Source organism: Podarcis melisellensis (genome assembly GCF_964234715.1).
Source record: "Podarcis melisellensis genome assembly, chromosome: 6".
NCBI lineage: Eukaryota > Metazoa > Chordata > Lepidosauria > Squamata > Lacertidae > Podarcis > Podarcis melisellensis.
Genome location: NC_138538.1, coordinates 40,853,727 through 40,868,925, shown reverse-complemented (window position 1 = coordinate 40,868,925; position 15,199 = coordinate 40,853,727). Strand labels below are relative to the sequence as shown.

The 15,199-nt window shown below is 41.0% G+C and overlaps 1 protein-coding gene across 22 annotated transcripts in view; it reads left to right on the top strand.

Moving 5' to 3' along the window:
• The window catches only part of NFASC (neurofascin), a 176,875-nt gene that overhangs the window by 116,763 nt on the left and 44,913 nt on the right, over positions 1-15,199 (top strand). For 18 of the 22 annotated variants that reach the window (XM_081916289.1, XM_081916293.1, XM_081916285.1 and 15 more), the window contains 3 exons: positions 9,940-10,055; positions 12,146-12,350; positions 14,844-14,966. The exons of 1 other annotated variant lie outside the window; for it this stretch is intronic. In XM_081916289.1, the coding sequence (XP_081772415.1) occupies positions 9,940-10,055; positions 12,146-12,350; positions 14,844-14,966 (444 nt within the window). The remainder of the gene's footprint in view (positions 1-9,939; positions 10,056-12,145; positions 12,351-14,843; positions 14,967-15,199) is intronic. 3 more of the 22 variants (XM_081916288.1, XM_081916290.1, XR_014169570.1) reach the window with 2 other exon arrangements.

Sequence of the window (15,199 nt, the reverse complement as noted above, 5' to 3'; positions counted from 1 at the left end):
AGGCCAACAACATCTGGAGGGCCACAGATCCTCTCCCCCTGTTCTGAAATCATATCCCGAAACAAAATCAGTAGTCACCAAGTGAATTATGCCCTTCAGCAGCTGCCAGATAGGTCTACAAGGCACAAAATTGATTGCCAGGCATTGAAGTTAAATCTAGATGTGATGTTTGTTTTGGTCATTGTGGTTCTCCAGCAATCATCTTCAAGAATTGCTGAATAAGCCAACTCTCAAAAATATATTGTTCTATTTGAATTAGAAGTGTAACACATGCCAAGAGCTCTGTCAGGTTACAAAGTTTAGAAGTAGATATCTAGTGATCAAAATCAGAAGGAAGTGGTTGTTTTTTAAATGGCAACCCAAGTTAAAGGGTGTTCAAATGCCTCCTGAAAATTGGGTGAGTATCTAGGGAGGTCAGGTATATTCTACTATGTTCTACCAGGGTGTAAAGAGAGAGGGATCAATCTAGAATGCCCTGCTTGTCAAGTCAATATGTACAAACCTGGTTTATGAAGAAATCTCAGTTGATTTTAGGGATTGCCTCTTTACTGTGTCATGCCACAATCTTGTTAGCATCTTTACTCTAGGTAAGGCTTCCTCAACCTTGGCCCTCCAGATGTTTTTGTTTTTTTTTATAAATATTTATTAAGATTTTTAAAGAAAAAAGTACATTAATAATAAACAGTATTATTTTGCTTTAACAAAGTTTCCTGTCATCTTTGAACTTCCTCACGCCTCCCGCTCCCATTTACGTCATTAATAAATTTTTGTCAAGCAAATTATCATCTTGTTTCCAACTTGTATACCAATAAAATACATTAAAATGATTGTCCTTCAACTTTGTTTCTCTTAATCTCTCTTGTCATCATTTCCTGATCTATTTTAGTGATGGCCAATTGTTTATAACCAAGCATCTTTCTTAACATTCCATTAAATCACAATATTTTTGTAAATAAGTCTTAAATTTCTTCCAGTCCTCTTCCATCCTTTCTTCTCCCAGGTCTCGGATTCTGCCGGTCATCTCCGCCAGCTGCGTATAGTCCATCAGTTGCATCTGCCATTCTTCCAGTGTGGGTAGATCTTGAGTTTTCCAGTTCTTGGCGAGTAATATCCTTGCTGCTGTTGTCGCATACATGAAAAATGTTCTGTCTTTCTTTAACACCTTCTGGTCGACAATGCCCAGGAGTAAGGCCTCTGGTTTCTTAGTGAAGGTATACTTAAATACCTTTTTCAGCTCATTATATATCATTTCCCAGAAGGCCTTCACCTTAGGGCAGGTCCACCAGAGGTGGTAAAATGTTCCTTCATTTTCCTTACATTTCCAGCATTTGTTATCTGACGAATGGTATATTTTGGCAAGTTTAACTGGGGTCATGTACCATCTGTATATCATTTTCATTACATTTTCTTTCAAAGCATTACATGCAGTAAAATTCAACCCAGTGGTCCACAACCTTTCCCAGTCCTCAAACATAATGTTATGCCCAATGTCCTGTGCCCATTTTATCATAGCCGACTTAACCATTTCGTCTTGTGTATTCCATTTCAACAGCAAGTTATACATTCTTGAAAGTACCTTAGTCTTAGGTTCTAGCAGCTCTGTTTCCAACTTCGATTTCTCCACCTGGAATCCTAACTTTTTGTCACTTTTAAAAACTTCCTTAATCTGAGCGTAGTGTAACCAGTCTCGCACTTTATCCTTCATTTTCTCCATACTCTGCAATTTCCAATTGTCTCCGTCCTTTTCTAGCAATTCCCAATATTTTGGCCAATAGGCTTCCATATTGGTTCCTTTTCGGGCCTTAGCTTCCAAAGGTGAAAGCCACCTTGGTGTTTTATTTTCCAATAAGTCTTTATATTTTGTCCAGACATTAAACACTGCTTTCCTGACAATATGGTTCTTAAAGGCCTTGTTGATCTTAACTTTATCATACCATAAATATGCATGCCAACCAAACGCATTGTTATAACCTTCCAGGTCTAAAACATCAGTGTCCTCAAGAAGTAGCCAATCTTTTAGCCAGCAGAAAGCTGCGGCTTCATAGTACAACCTTAAGTCTGGCAGGGCAAAGCCCCCTCTTTCCTTTGCATCTGTTAATATCTTAAACTTGATTCTGGGCTTTTTGCCCTGCCAGACAAATTTGGAAATATCTCTCTGCCACTTCCGGAAACACTCCGTTTTGTCCACAATTTGCAATGTTTGAAACAAAAACAACATCTTTGGCAGCACATTCATCTTAATTGCAGCAATTCGGCCTAACAAAGAAAGCTTCAGCTTTGCCCAGCTTTCCAAGTCTCTCTTAATTTCAGACCAACATTTTTCATAATTATCTTTGAATAGACTCAGATTTTTGGTTGTTATATTAACCCCTAGGTATTTTACCCTTTTCACCAGTGATAATTCTGTTTCTCTCTGAAACCGTTCTGACTCTATTTCTGTCATATTTTTTCCTAACACCTTCGTTTTTTGTTTATTTAGCTTAAATCCTGCAACCTGACCAAAGTCATGTATCAGTTGTAAAACTCTTTTCGTGCTAGATTCTGGCTCCTGCAATGTCAAAACTAGGTCATCTGCGAAAGCTTTCAGTTTATATTGTTTCGCTCCGACCTGAATCCCCTTCACCAATCCCTGAATCCCCGTCACCTCTAATCATATTCAAGAGCACCTCCAGAACTGAGATAAATAACAGAGGGGAAATCGGGCAGCCTTGTCGTGTTCCTTTTTCAATTTTGAATTCTTCCGTTACCACATTATTAACTATCAGATTAGCTTTTTGTTCTGAATATATCGCATCAATCCCATTTTCGAAGCCCCGCCCCACTCCCATTTCTTTTAAGTTTCCCTTCATGAATTTCCAAGAAATGTTGTCAAAGGCCTTCTCCGCGTCTATGAATATCAGCACTGCTCTAGTGTTTATGTCTGTTTGCAAAAGTTCCAAAATGTCAATAATGTTCCTTGTGTTTGCAAACATATGTCTACCTGGGAGAAAGCCAGCCTGGTCCTTGTGAATTACTTCATTCAAAACTTTTTTAAGTCTTCCTGCCAAAACATCAGCAAATATTTTATAATCCACATTTAAAAGGGAGATGGGGCGATAGTTCTTAAGTTGTGTCTTTTCAGTTTCTGATTTTGGTATCAGCGTGATAAAAGCTTCCTTCCACGATTCCGGCGCCTTCTTTCCCTCCAAAATTTCATTGCTGACCTCCATTAAGGGTTGAATCAAATAGTCACTCATTATCTTATAATACTTGGAGGTAAGACCATCTGGTCCTGGAGATTTGCCCAGCTTCGTATTCTGAATGGCATGTTCAATTTCTTGTCGTGTTATTTGACTGTTCAGGAGTAATCTATTTTCTTGTGTGAGTTTTTTAAGACTGTTCTTTTCCAAAAATTGTTCAATCTCAACCTCATTTTGCGGCCCTTGAGTATATAGTTTCTTGAAATATTTCTGAAAGGATTTCCTGATTTCCACAGGGTTCTGTATGTTTTTTCCTTCAATTTCCAGATTTGTAACTGTGTTCAGCTTTTGTCTCTTCTTCAACTGCCAGGCCAGCAGTTTCCCACATTTATTAGCCGATTCAAACGTTTTTTGTTTCATTGACTTAATCTTCCATTCTATTTCCTGATTGATCAATCTAGCATATTGTGCCTGGTGGAGTTTAATTTCTCTCAGAGTCGGCTGCGACTTCGGGTTTCCTCTTAGCTTCTTTTCTAGCTCTTTTATTTTTTCCAAGATCTTATCTTTCTTTTCATTTTGTTTCCTTTTCTTAATAGCATTCTGTTGTATTAAGAACCCTCTCATCACGGCTTTACTCGCGTCCCAAATTGTTCTTTTTTCCACCGTTGTGTTCAAATTTATTTCAAAATAATCCTTCAAAACTTTTTGGGCCTTCTTAATAATCTCCTGATCTCTAAATAGATTGTCATTCATCTTCCATCGAAAGGAGCCGGATGGTATTAGTGTCAGGTCCATTCTCAAAGCGTTATGGTCGGAGCAGGTCTTTGGGCAGATTTCCACTTTTCTGACCTTAGGTGCCAGACATCTAGAAATCCATATTTGGTCAATTCTTGTCCAGGTCAGATGGGCTTCAGAGAAGAATGTTCCTTCCTTTTCCAAGGGGTTCCTCGTTCTCCAAATGTCAATCCAGTCCATATTGTCTGTCATTTCAAAAAAGGTCTTTGGTAGTCTGCCATCTTTGGTAACTTTTTGACTTTGCGACTTATCCATGTTGGTTGATACAATTCCGTTCATATCTCCCATCATAATGATGTTGTCAAAGTCCAGATATTCCAGCATGCTCTCATGCAACTTCTTGTAAAATTCCGATTTCCCTTCATTTGGTGCATAAATTCCTAATAACAAAATTTTTTCTCCTTGGTGCTGTATTTCAACTGCCAAGATTCTGCCTTGTTCATCTTTAAATAATAATTTAGGTGAAAGGCTCTCCTTTGCATATATCACTACTCCTCTCTTCTTTACTCTATCCGAAGATATAAATTCCTGGCCAAGTCTTTTATTTACAAGTATTTTTCTGTGGAGCCTAGTCACATGTGTTTCTTGCAAGCAAATAATGTCCAATTGTTCCTTTTTTAATATGTGGAAAATTTTCTTCCTTTTCTCGGGAATGTTGCAGCCATTTATGTTCCAGCTCAGAAGTTGCAGAGACATCCTGTATAAATCTGGTTATTTTTCAGGAGGTGGTACTTTGTCATCCAAGGGTGCCGGTTCCTTTGGTGCTCCGGGCTCCGGCAGTGATCCAAGTCCTTTGTGAAGGTCTTCTCCGTATTGGCTCAAAAATTTATCTCTGTCTTCCAATGTTCTGATTTTAATCTTCCTTCCTCTAAAAGTAAATGATAGTCCTTGAGGAAAGTCCCACCTAAAGATGATTGAGTTGCTCCTCAGTAGTTTTGCTAGTTCCGAGTATTCAGATCTCAGGTCCAACAGCTGTCTAGGAATATCCTTATAAATTTCAATTCTTTTACCCAGAATGTCCAGTGGATTTTTGTAATGTAAGCCCAGGATCTTGTCCCTTTCCTCCTTTGATCTCAGTGTTATCAAGCAGTCTCTGGGTTTGTCTTTTCTTATCAATCTTCCCAGCCTGAAAGCTGATATAATTTTAAAGTCTTTTTCCTCAAGTTTCCACTGCACCGAGATTATTTTGGTCAGGAACTCAGCCAGTTTGTCTTCCTCTACTTCAGATACAGATCTTATCCTTAAATTAGTCTCCCTATTCTTCAATTCAATCATCGAAAGATAGGTCTGATGTTCACCCACTTGTTTGTTGAGTGGTCTTACTTCTTTTTCCAACTGTCCAAGTCTTTGGCTCGTGTCTTCAACCAATTTCCTATTTTCCCCTGAAGCCTCCTCCAATTTTGCAATCAATTGAGTGTTCTGTGCCACCTGCCCAGTTATTCTATTTAGGCATTCTGTGTTCTGATCTATTTTCGCAGTTTGCTCGTCGGCCTTCTTGTCCAAAGATTCCACTCTCTTGTCCAAAGATTCCAATTTTTCATAGATTTTTTCTAAAATAGAGGAAGCTGATCCTGAGGCCATATCCTCCAATTGCAAATCCTCTGTCTCTCCTCCCCCTGCCTGTGGCAAGGAGGCCGCTTCTTCTTCAGAGAGTAAAATAGGCACAGATGATCTACGTTGCTGTAAAGTTGAGGCTAAAGTTGTTTGTCTCGTTCTTGGTCTTTGTTCTTTTTCCTTAATCTCCTTAATCTCCTTTTTCTTTGCGCCACTCATTCCAAACTTATCTAATAGTCAAGGTCAAACTGACTGTTCCCATGAGAAAGAGACAAGCCAGGTGCAGCACTCAGCCAGCAGGCCAAGAAATAGAAAGTAAAATAAAGTCACTGCCGTTCAGTCCAAAAACCTCTAGGGGGAGCCTAAAATGTCTTCTCGGAAGGATTACTCAAAAGTAAAAGTTAAAGTCCAAAAACCTTCCAAATTTAGTTTTTAGCAGAGTTGGTAATATATAGTCACAATGTCTCAAAACAGTGCTTGCTGGTGCTTCAGTTGATGTTAAAAAGTAGCGAAGTTCGTACCTCTCAGATTTTCCCAGTTATTGTATCCAACTGCTTGGGTCTGCAAGCTGATTGTTACTGTTATCAGGCAGTTCCAGCCCTGGTTTCTCTCTTTAAAATTATAACTTTAGCAGAAAGGGATTTCAAAGTCCAAGCTAGCATGTAAGTCCAGTGCTTAAACTCCTTTTCTGTCTTAAATACACCTCAATAAATGCCCAGATCCAATCATAAAAAACAGGGTTACTCACAGCCTTCACTCCTCCAGCTCTTTGCGTTCAAGTTCAATGGCGGCGGAAGACGGACTTCCTTTTTCTTTTTCGTCCTCCGCTTTCAGCCAAATACAACACTTTGGTCTCGAATTGGTCTCCAATCGATTAAAAGTCTCAATTACTCACGGGTTGTTGTGTTTTGAAAGCCAAATCCAGGAAGAAAGGTCGGCGCTCACTGGCAACGGCTTCGCGGCTTCTCTCCGCCGATTGCAGAACGACCCTCAGCGCCGCTGCCTCCTCCACGATCCGGAGCCCCTTACGGGGTCCCTTCAGCGTTTCGGGAGCAGCTTCAGGCGCCCGCCGGGTCCCAAGGCTGCAGGCTTCTGCCGCCTGCAGTTTTCCGGTGTGGGTCTCCGCTTCGCCGTAGCGGACGACCCGTTTTCGGACGGAGCTCCCCTTCCCAGTTAGGAACGGGCAGCCATTACCCTTCACGCCGCCTCCGGAAGTGGCCCTCCAGATGTTTTTGGCCTACAACTCCCATGATCCCTAGCTAGCAGGACCAGTGGTCAGGGATTATGGGAATTGTAGTCTCAAAACATCTGGAGGGCCGAGGTTGAGGAAGCCTGCTCTAGGTTCTTACAGGCCTTCTTGGTCAAAATCACCTTGTGGATTGTGTTCAGAAGGCTCTAGCAAAGCAAGGCAAATACTGGTGTCATACACTTCCACGTGCTCTTCTTAAAATGATTTTTTCTGTGTAATTTTGTATAGATACAGATTAACAACATAAAAAATAACTTGCAACAACAAAGAAATAGAAAGGCGAAGTAAGTGGGGGAGAGGAGAAGATGAGGTAGGAAAGGAGGGATATAAGAAAGAAAAAGTGCTGCAATACAATGGGGAGAAAAGGACTGTGGCAGAAAAGAACTGTGGTCGCTCCTTTCTTGCTTTGCAAAATAAAGCTAAGTAACAGTTGCATGCAACTATGAATGACTTCAGGACCAAGGACAGCGTAACCATCCTCTCAAAAAGTGCTTGCTTATCAAAGGTTTATCAGCTTGAAAGATCACAGAATTCACTTCTATTCCTATTAATAAGTAGAGCAACCCTTCCTTCCAGGTTGTATGTAAGGTCACAGTGTGTAAATGGGAGTGGGAAATCCATTCTATAGCAAAATTTTGCTGCACCAGAAATCACAACTAGTTCACACATCAATGCTGTGTTAATTAATTAACCATTTGCAGTGGGGAAGGTGAGAAAATGGGTAAACTGGTGCTGTTGATTATGTTTTCAGTTGTGCATATCCTTCATGGCTGCAGTTCACAAGGGGGCAGGGAGGGGGGAAGATGAAGAAATGCCATCATCCTCAACTTAGTAGTCTGCAGAAAGAAATACAGCATGGTGTCTGGGTTTTCTTCCAATTAAAATGTAACTGTTCACTTAGGGTTGTCATATTTCAAAAAGTGAAAATCCGGGCACAAAAGTTCTTGAGCTCGGGGGGGGGGGGCAAAATTGTTGAGTTGTTGTTTTTCAAAATCTCCCCCAAAAAGTTGACGTTTTGGGGCTATTTTTAATATTTTTAAATTCACCACCAAAAAGAATGGGTTGCCATATACCTGGCTTTCCGATTTTTGTAAATTCTGCCTGGACGCTATTTCCCAGATATGGCAGCCCTATGTTCACTGCAAACTGAAGTACTGCTCTCAAACTACCCATATATTGTATGTAAACTTGCATCCATTCAGTTGCCTGGTAGGCTTTTTTCATTTTGTTTTGTCTTTTGTTATCTACGCTTTTTGCTATTATCTGTGCTCTACCCAGCCCTGGAGGAAGGGGCAGTAAGAGCAAATCAGCTGTCCCCCACCACATGGTGTTCAGCCACAGGAAACACTTTCCAGCAACAGCTGTTTCCCTCCTCATTGGCCTGAGCATCATATCCTGTCCCCAGGGAATGGGAAAATACATAAGCAGGTTTTTCCTCCCATCTGCTCTGTAGCCCAGCCAGCCTGCTTACCAGGAAGCTCTCATCCTGCTGGGGTAGCTTCCTTGCTGTTTAAAGAGGAAAGCACTTTTTTAAAAAAAGGAAATGAATAACAAGCAAGGCAATAAACTGCATTGGCATTTTGAACAATAAGAAGCTACAGTGGTTGCAGTAACTGAACAAGTAGAATCTATTTTACCAATGAGATAAAGTAAAGAACTTTATAACTCCTGTGAGTAGTAAAATGCAGGCATTTTCAAATTCTAACTGTAGATGACTAAGCAGTCAATAGGCCAAATGCTTCCCTGGAAACCTCTTTAATCACATACCGCCTTTTACTTAGGGCAGAGTGGTTGTGTGGGGTTTGTTTGTTTTTATGGCGCTGAGTGATATGAAACAAGCTTGGTTGTTCATGACATGTATAAAGGTAAAGGTAAAGGTACCCCTGCCCGTACGGGCCAGTCTTGACAGACTCTGGGGTTGTGCGCTCATCTCACTTAAGAGGCCAGGGGCCAGCGCTGTCCGGAGACACTTCCGGGTCACATGGCCAGCGTGACATCGCTGCTCTGGCGAGCCAGAGCTGCACACGGAAACGCCGTTTACCTTCCCGCTGGTAAGCGGTCCCTATTTATCTACTTGCACCCGGAGGTGCTTTCGAACTGCTAGGTTGGCAGGCGCTGGGACCGAGCAGCGGGAGCGCACCCCGCAGCAGGGATTCGAACCGCCGACCTTTCGATCGGCAAGTTCTAGGCGCTGAGGCTTTAACCCACAGCGCCACCTGTGTCCCTCATGACATGTATACTTTCTCACTATTCTATCTTATAAACAGGTTTTGCCGGGGTGGGGTTTGGGATTGTTTCAAAAATCAGTAAAATCTGTTTGAACAGAAGTGCCGAGAGAAGCAGCAAGTGTCTAAACCACTGGTACCTGACATGGTACCTTCCAGGTGTGTTATTGAAGTGCATTGGCCCATCTCAGTGCTTTTAATGGTCAAGGGTAAAGGGAGTTGCAGCTCAACAACACCTGGAGTCAAACATGTCTCTGTCAGGCCACCAAATCTCTTTAAAGCTATGGACAAAATGTTTCTGCATTAACAACTGCTGGATAAAGAAATTTACCTCAGCGGTTCCTATGGAAATATTTCCCATATCAATATTCTGCAAATATCTCTCAAAGAGACAGTTCTGAAGCTGAAATTTAAGACCTGCTGCTCGCCTGTGCTGTGAGATGTTCTCCTCTTAAATGGGCATTTCTCCATCTGAAATTGCTTACTACTGCTTGTGGGGACTTTCAGTTGTAAATGATTTTATGGGTACAGCATGAACTTGATTTGTTGTGAATCGAACACCTCTGAATTTAAAAGGCATTTGTATAAATCTCTAGAGTTGCCAGTTTTCTGTTTGTCAGGTGAACTGTGAAAACCTATGAGGGCACTGTAGCATTGTGAGTGCACTGGTGAGGTAGGCAGAAAAGAGAAATGTGAGAAATACAGGAAACTGGCACCAGAGTAAATTGGATCCCGCCATCATGCAAACGCTTGTCAAAAATGTGCACTTGAAATTGCTTTATATCTCCACATGATGGCAGCAATGTTTAAGAGCAGCCTCCTGTTTACATGATTTTCTTTGGGTAAACCACTGCAGCATCTAGGGAGCGAAATGGGGATTTTCTTCAAATTTCTGTGTATGCTTAATATCTCCTTTGCTTTATTCTTGGCAACTTAGATCCTAAGGCCGCTCCCACTGATATTAGACTCAAAGTTGTAAACAGCACAGCAATCAGCCTGCAATGGAGTAGAGTGTACCCGGAAACCGTCCAGGGACAACTTAAGGAATACAGAGTGAGCAAAACCCAAACCCAATCACATTAATGTGGCTAACACCCAACACTAATGATGACTGATGGTTACATTGTCTTTTACACAATGGAGATGACATGAAACACCCAGAAATTGCTAAAATGGCATTGAAGACTATTATTATGTAGACAATAAGTATTTGCAGTTGTGTTGGTGGGCGGGTGATAAAGTACAGATGTAAGGGCATTGCTGAGATACAGAAACCAAAATATTATTACCAGTTGTATATATCCTCTCCACCCACTTCAAAGAGTTTAGACAAGGAGACTAGCCTTTTCCTTGAAATTTAAGCAGTTTTAAATTAGTGTGCCAAATGTGGTTTCCTCCAAGAATCCACCAAAAAAATAATTCTGTGATTTGTTTTGAAGGGTTGCTTGGGAGGGGGGGTAGGGCTGGGGGAATGAGGGAGACCAGAGAGACAAAGCATTTTTTTAAATTGCTCTTTTTCAATAGGGAATCCAATCCAAGTTCAATTTTAGCAATTCTTCATCCCCTATTTTGAAGAAAGCCTGTTTTGATCTTTTGAATGTTAATTGGCTTCTTCCTGATTCAAAATCATGAGTTTGTACTTAGCCTTGAATTGAAAGCAAAAAAAGTCTTCATTTCAAAGACTTTATGTGCAAAAATAAATTTGATCTTTGCGTTTATTACAATTTAGATTCTCCGTTCTTATGGACTGGCACATTTTTTTAACCTGTTCTATTTCATGTTCTAAAGTTGTGCTATTGAGAGATATTTTTCTACCATTTGGAAGTCAAAAATGTGCTTCCCATAAGCATTAGAAGCCATGTAACATTCTGATCATGCATAGGGCAACACATCAGGTACCTTCCTAGCCAATCATATCCAAAGTACACACTATACATTTTAGACATCTCTAGGGAACTTCTAGACCAGGTGTTCATTGAGCATTCATGCTGATATGTTTGTATGGAGGTTCTAGAATGTTGCCGGATAGTGGCTGTTACTCCATACTTTCTAGAACACTTGTCAATTACCGGTACTTTTCTTTTTCAGTGAGTAAAGTAACAGAGTAATTGTACTAGAAGGTGTGAGATAACATATATATTTTTCTGAATGAGCAGCCTGTCTGGAAGCACCCCTAGTTGTGAACATCCAGTTATTGCTCAGTCAGTTAGAAACAGAGAGTTCCAAGTAGCTGCTATCTTATGAGGTCTTTCTGCTTGCAAAACAAAACCAACAAACTGTTTTTAATGTGGTTAAGAAAATCAGCTCCTAGAGCAGTTTCCCCTGACTTCTGTGTCATCCCCAGTGTGTATTTAGCATGTCATTAATCAATACAGTAAAGTTCTGTTTCGGCCTAGTCAGAATTCAAGGATTGTGCTCAGGGATAATAAAAAATGTCTCCAGAAAGCCAAACATGTTCTGTCCTCAATTTCATGTTTTTTCTCTCTCTGTTTTCTGTCTTACCAAACAGAAAGCAAGCAAAAATTCACACAAATCAGCAGCGAAATACTTTCTTTCAAAATTGATTTATATCACTGCCCTGGGATCTTTGGATAAGGGGTGGGATATAAATCTAATAAATAAAATAAATAATAATATATATTTGAAGCATTTGCACATTTCTCAGCTCTGAGAATTTTCATTCATAGGGTATATTTTGTTTTGTTTCTGCCTCTGTACTGGAGTCTGGTCATATATATATATATATATATATATATATATATATGGCCATGAGTGATTCTTGACAAATTAAAATTTCATCCTACTACTACTACTACTGCTAATAATAATAATAATAATCAGTGAGAGATGAGGGAAGACTGCAGTTTGAAGCCTAGAAGCCTGGTCTTTGCTGAGGGGGCAGTTTTTGATAGCCACTGCATAATCTGCCTAAATGGTCTTGACCAAAAGTCAGCTTCCATATGTCTCAGTCTCCCCATCTGTAAAATGAGCAATAAACAGTATTGACTTCCTCCTCTCCTGTGGAATGGTTGGTGAGATCGAACTAATCCTTGTGTGGAAGAAGATCCATAGTGACTTTGTCCTTGAAATCCAGTTAACACTCAAATGGGGAAAACATCACTCACCTTGCATGTTTCTTGAAGGCCTACTTCTGGAGAGAAAGTAGTTTGCTGAAGAATCTATGGGTCTCTAAGAAAAAGCAGTCTATGGGTTTTACTGGAGACCGGACACGGGGCATAGTGTCCCGACTGTTTCCTTACAGCAACTACAAACTGGAGATGGTTGTAGTCAACGGGAGAGGAGATGGGCCTCGAAGTGAAACTCTGGAGTTCACAATGCCTGAAGGAGGTAGGTCTCTGCATAATATTGGCCCAGCTTGGCAGAATCCCATCCTTTTATGTGTGAAATAAGAAAGTAGAACAGAACACGGTCTTATTGAGAGCCTTAGAGTTCCTTAGGTTCTATGTCATCAGCCCTGATAAAGACTTCAAAAAGGATTTTCCACTTGAAATGAATAGTTAGGCTGGCTTCAGCTGCCAGATTACTGTGTGCTCCTGCAGTGTGGAGCAAGGCAAGAGTCAACACAGTGAAGCCCTAAGGACTGAGACTGTTCTGATTCATGGGATTGTTTTTCACCAGCTTCAGACTCATAATACATAATAGATTATGATAGACAAATGAATGCACAAGGAAACTAACTGAAAATGGGTGAGTTAGGCAGAGCACGATGCACTGACTTTTGACACCAGGTTTTATTTCTAGCTCTCCTGTTTGTCCTCTTAAGTATTCTCAGACAAGTCTCTCTTAGCTTTATTCTGTAAAATTGGAACAGTCATGAGATCCATTGCCGCACGTGGCAGTATGATCTATGGAAGGGTTTTATGTTGCAATTACTACCTAACTCTACAAATTCCATCTGATTCTTAACATACTCAAGGATAGATTTTATGGTAGAATTGAGAGTACTGCCTGTATTTGCTTTCACAGCTAGATCAATAGCTTTTCATCAGTTCTCATAACTAGCAGTGAAAGCTTCTTTAATGTTTACAGTTGCCATCTCATATCACTCTAATGGACCATGCTTTGACTGATAAGCACCAGCGCCTTTATGATTCTAGAGATACTTAAAACCACAGAATTGCACACCAGAGAGATATCTTTGTTCTTGAAGATTCTTCCAAGAATTCATTCCAGTTGTAATTTTTAGAAAGTGAAATCCTGGGGTCCCCCCCCCCCAGCTGTTGCTGGTTTTGGTAACTGGATTGAATGAAATCTGATTTCTGCCTTGTTAGTGAGCCAAATTGTGCAGTTATATGTATCACACAGAAGCTTGAACTGGGTCCACTGCTTGAGTGCACTTAAAAGGTAAAGGCACCCCTGACCATTAGGTCCAGTCGTGACTGACTCTGGGGTTGCGGTGCTCATCTCGCTTTATTGGCTGAGGGAGCCGGCGTACAGCTTCCGGGTCATGTGGCCAGCATGACTAAGCCGCTTCTGGTGAACCAGAGCTGTGCACGGAAATGCCGTTTACCTTCCCGCCGGAGCAGTACCTATTTATCTACTTGCACTCTGACGTCCTTTCAAACTGCTAGATTGGCAGGACCAGGGACCGAGCAATGGGAGCTCACCCCGTCACAGAGATTCGAACCGCTGGCCTTTCGATTGGCAAGTCCTAGGCTCTGTGGTTTAACCCACAGCGCCACCCGTGTCCCATACTTACCTACTTGCTAAATGCTCTTTTGCTATGCATAGAATTATACTGGTAAGCCCTGGAAGTTTCAGCATAAAACTCTAACCAGCTGCATATTGGAAAGGCATTTAAAAAATCCATTCCATTTCATTGTGATGCAGGGAGGTGAGAGCCCTGCATCCCTTGGGGTCAGTCAACAGTTCCACACATATGTGGATCTCATCCAGGCAGCAGGCAAAGGAGGATTAAAAACATCTGTAGGAAAAGACCAAACACCCACACAAAGAAACAGCTTCACAAATGATTGAGTTCCTAATGCATTTTGAGCAAATCTCCTTTATCAAGGAAATTTCCTTCCAAGCAGTCTTTTTAAGAAGCATGTACGGAAACTACCTTTATAAAAGCAATTTTCTTGACATCATTTGTGAAGCTGTCTTTTTTTACTCTCTGTCCCATATACCTGCCCGTAAAGGGCATGGCAGGAGAGGATCTTTCCCCAGCATCCTCTTCCTACATACTGCAGTACCCTGCTTGCGAGTCCCCACTGCTCAACTCTCACATCAATAGGACTTAGATGGCCTTGGCTTTGGTTGCATGAAGCATCATGGATAAAATGTGGCTCCTGTTGCTCAAAGTTGAGTGTTGTGATTTGTGCTCAGATAAGCTTTGTGTGCTTTGAGCATAGGAAACAGAGCTGGTTATGGTGAGGGACTTTAGCTGTGATGAAAGCAAATGGGCCAAGAAGGCACCATCCCAAAGAGATAGAATGATGAAATCCACTTACATATTAGGTTATCTGTACAGTTCCAGGCAAGGGTAAGAACTATAGGTTTTTAATTATATGAAAACTGCATTTGGTAATAGGCAAGCTCATAGGAGTGGCTTAGCCCACAGAAGGAAGCACAACACGTGCACCAATGACTAAATTTGCACAACTGTGAAACAGTTGGATAGGTTCCTGTTAATGGATATGCAGGCATGATTGTGTTGCACTGAAACTGCATCTTGTACAGCTCCTACCAAGTTCTCCGTGCCACCAGACTCAAACTTTTCTATATGCATACTCTTGACCATTCTACCTTCTAAGTTACCTTACCTTATACGTCTTTTTCCTCTTCCCTTTTCTCTCTCGGACCCATCTTTCCCTGAAGCACCCAGTCCCCCAAGGTATTTCCGAATCCGCCAACCAAACCTGGAAACCATCACTATGGAATGGGAACACCCTGAACACCCCAATGGCATTCTTATTGGATACACCCTTAGATACCAAGCCTGTATGTCCTGTGCTTGTTTTTGTTTGTTGTCTCTTTATTAACCAGGATTTAGAATCTAATTTATCTGGAATTAGAAAAAACAATACTAATAAATCAGTGGAGGGGAAATCAGGAATTCAGGAATTAGAATTACTTTGGGAGTTGAATTGCATATCTTAGTGCAGGAGGATTTCATAATAATCACTAACAGGTACATGTGACAAATTTTCTTACTCATCATTTTGATTCTTTAG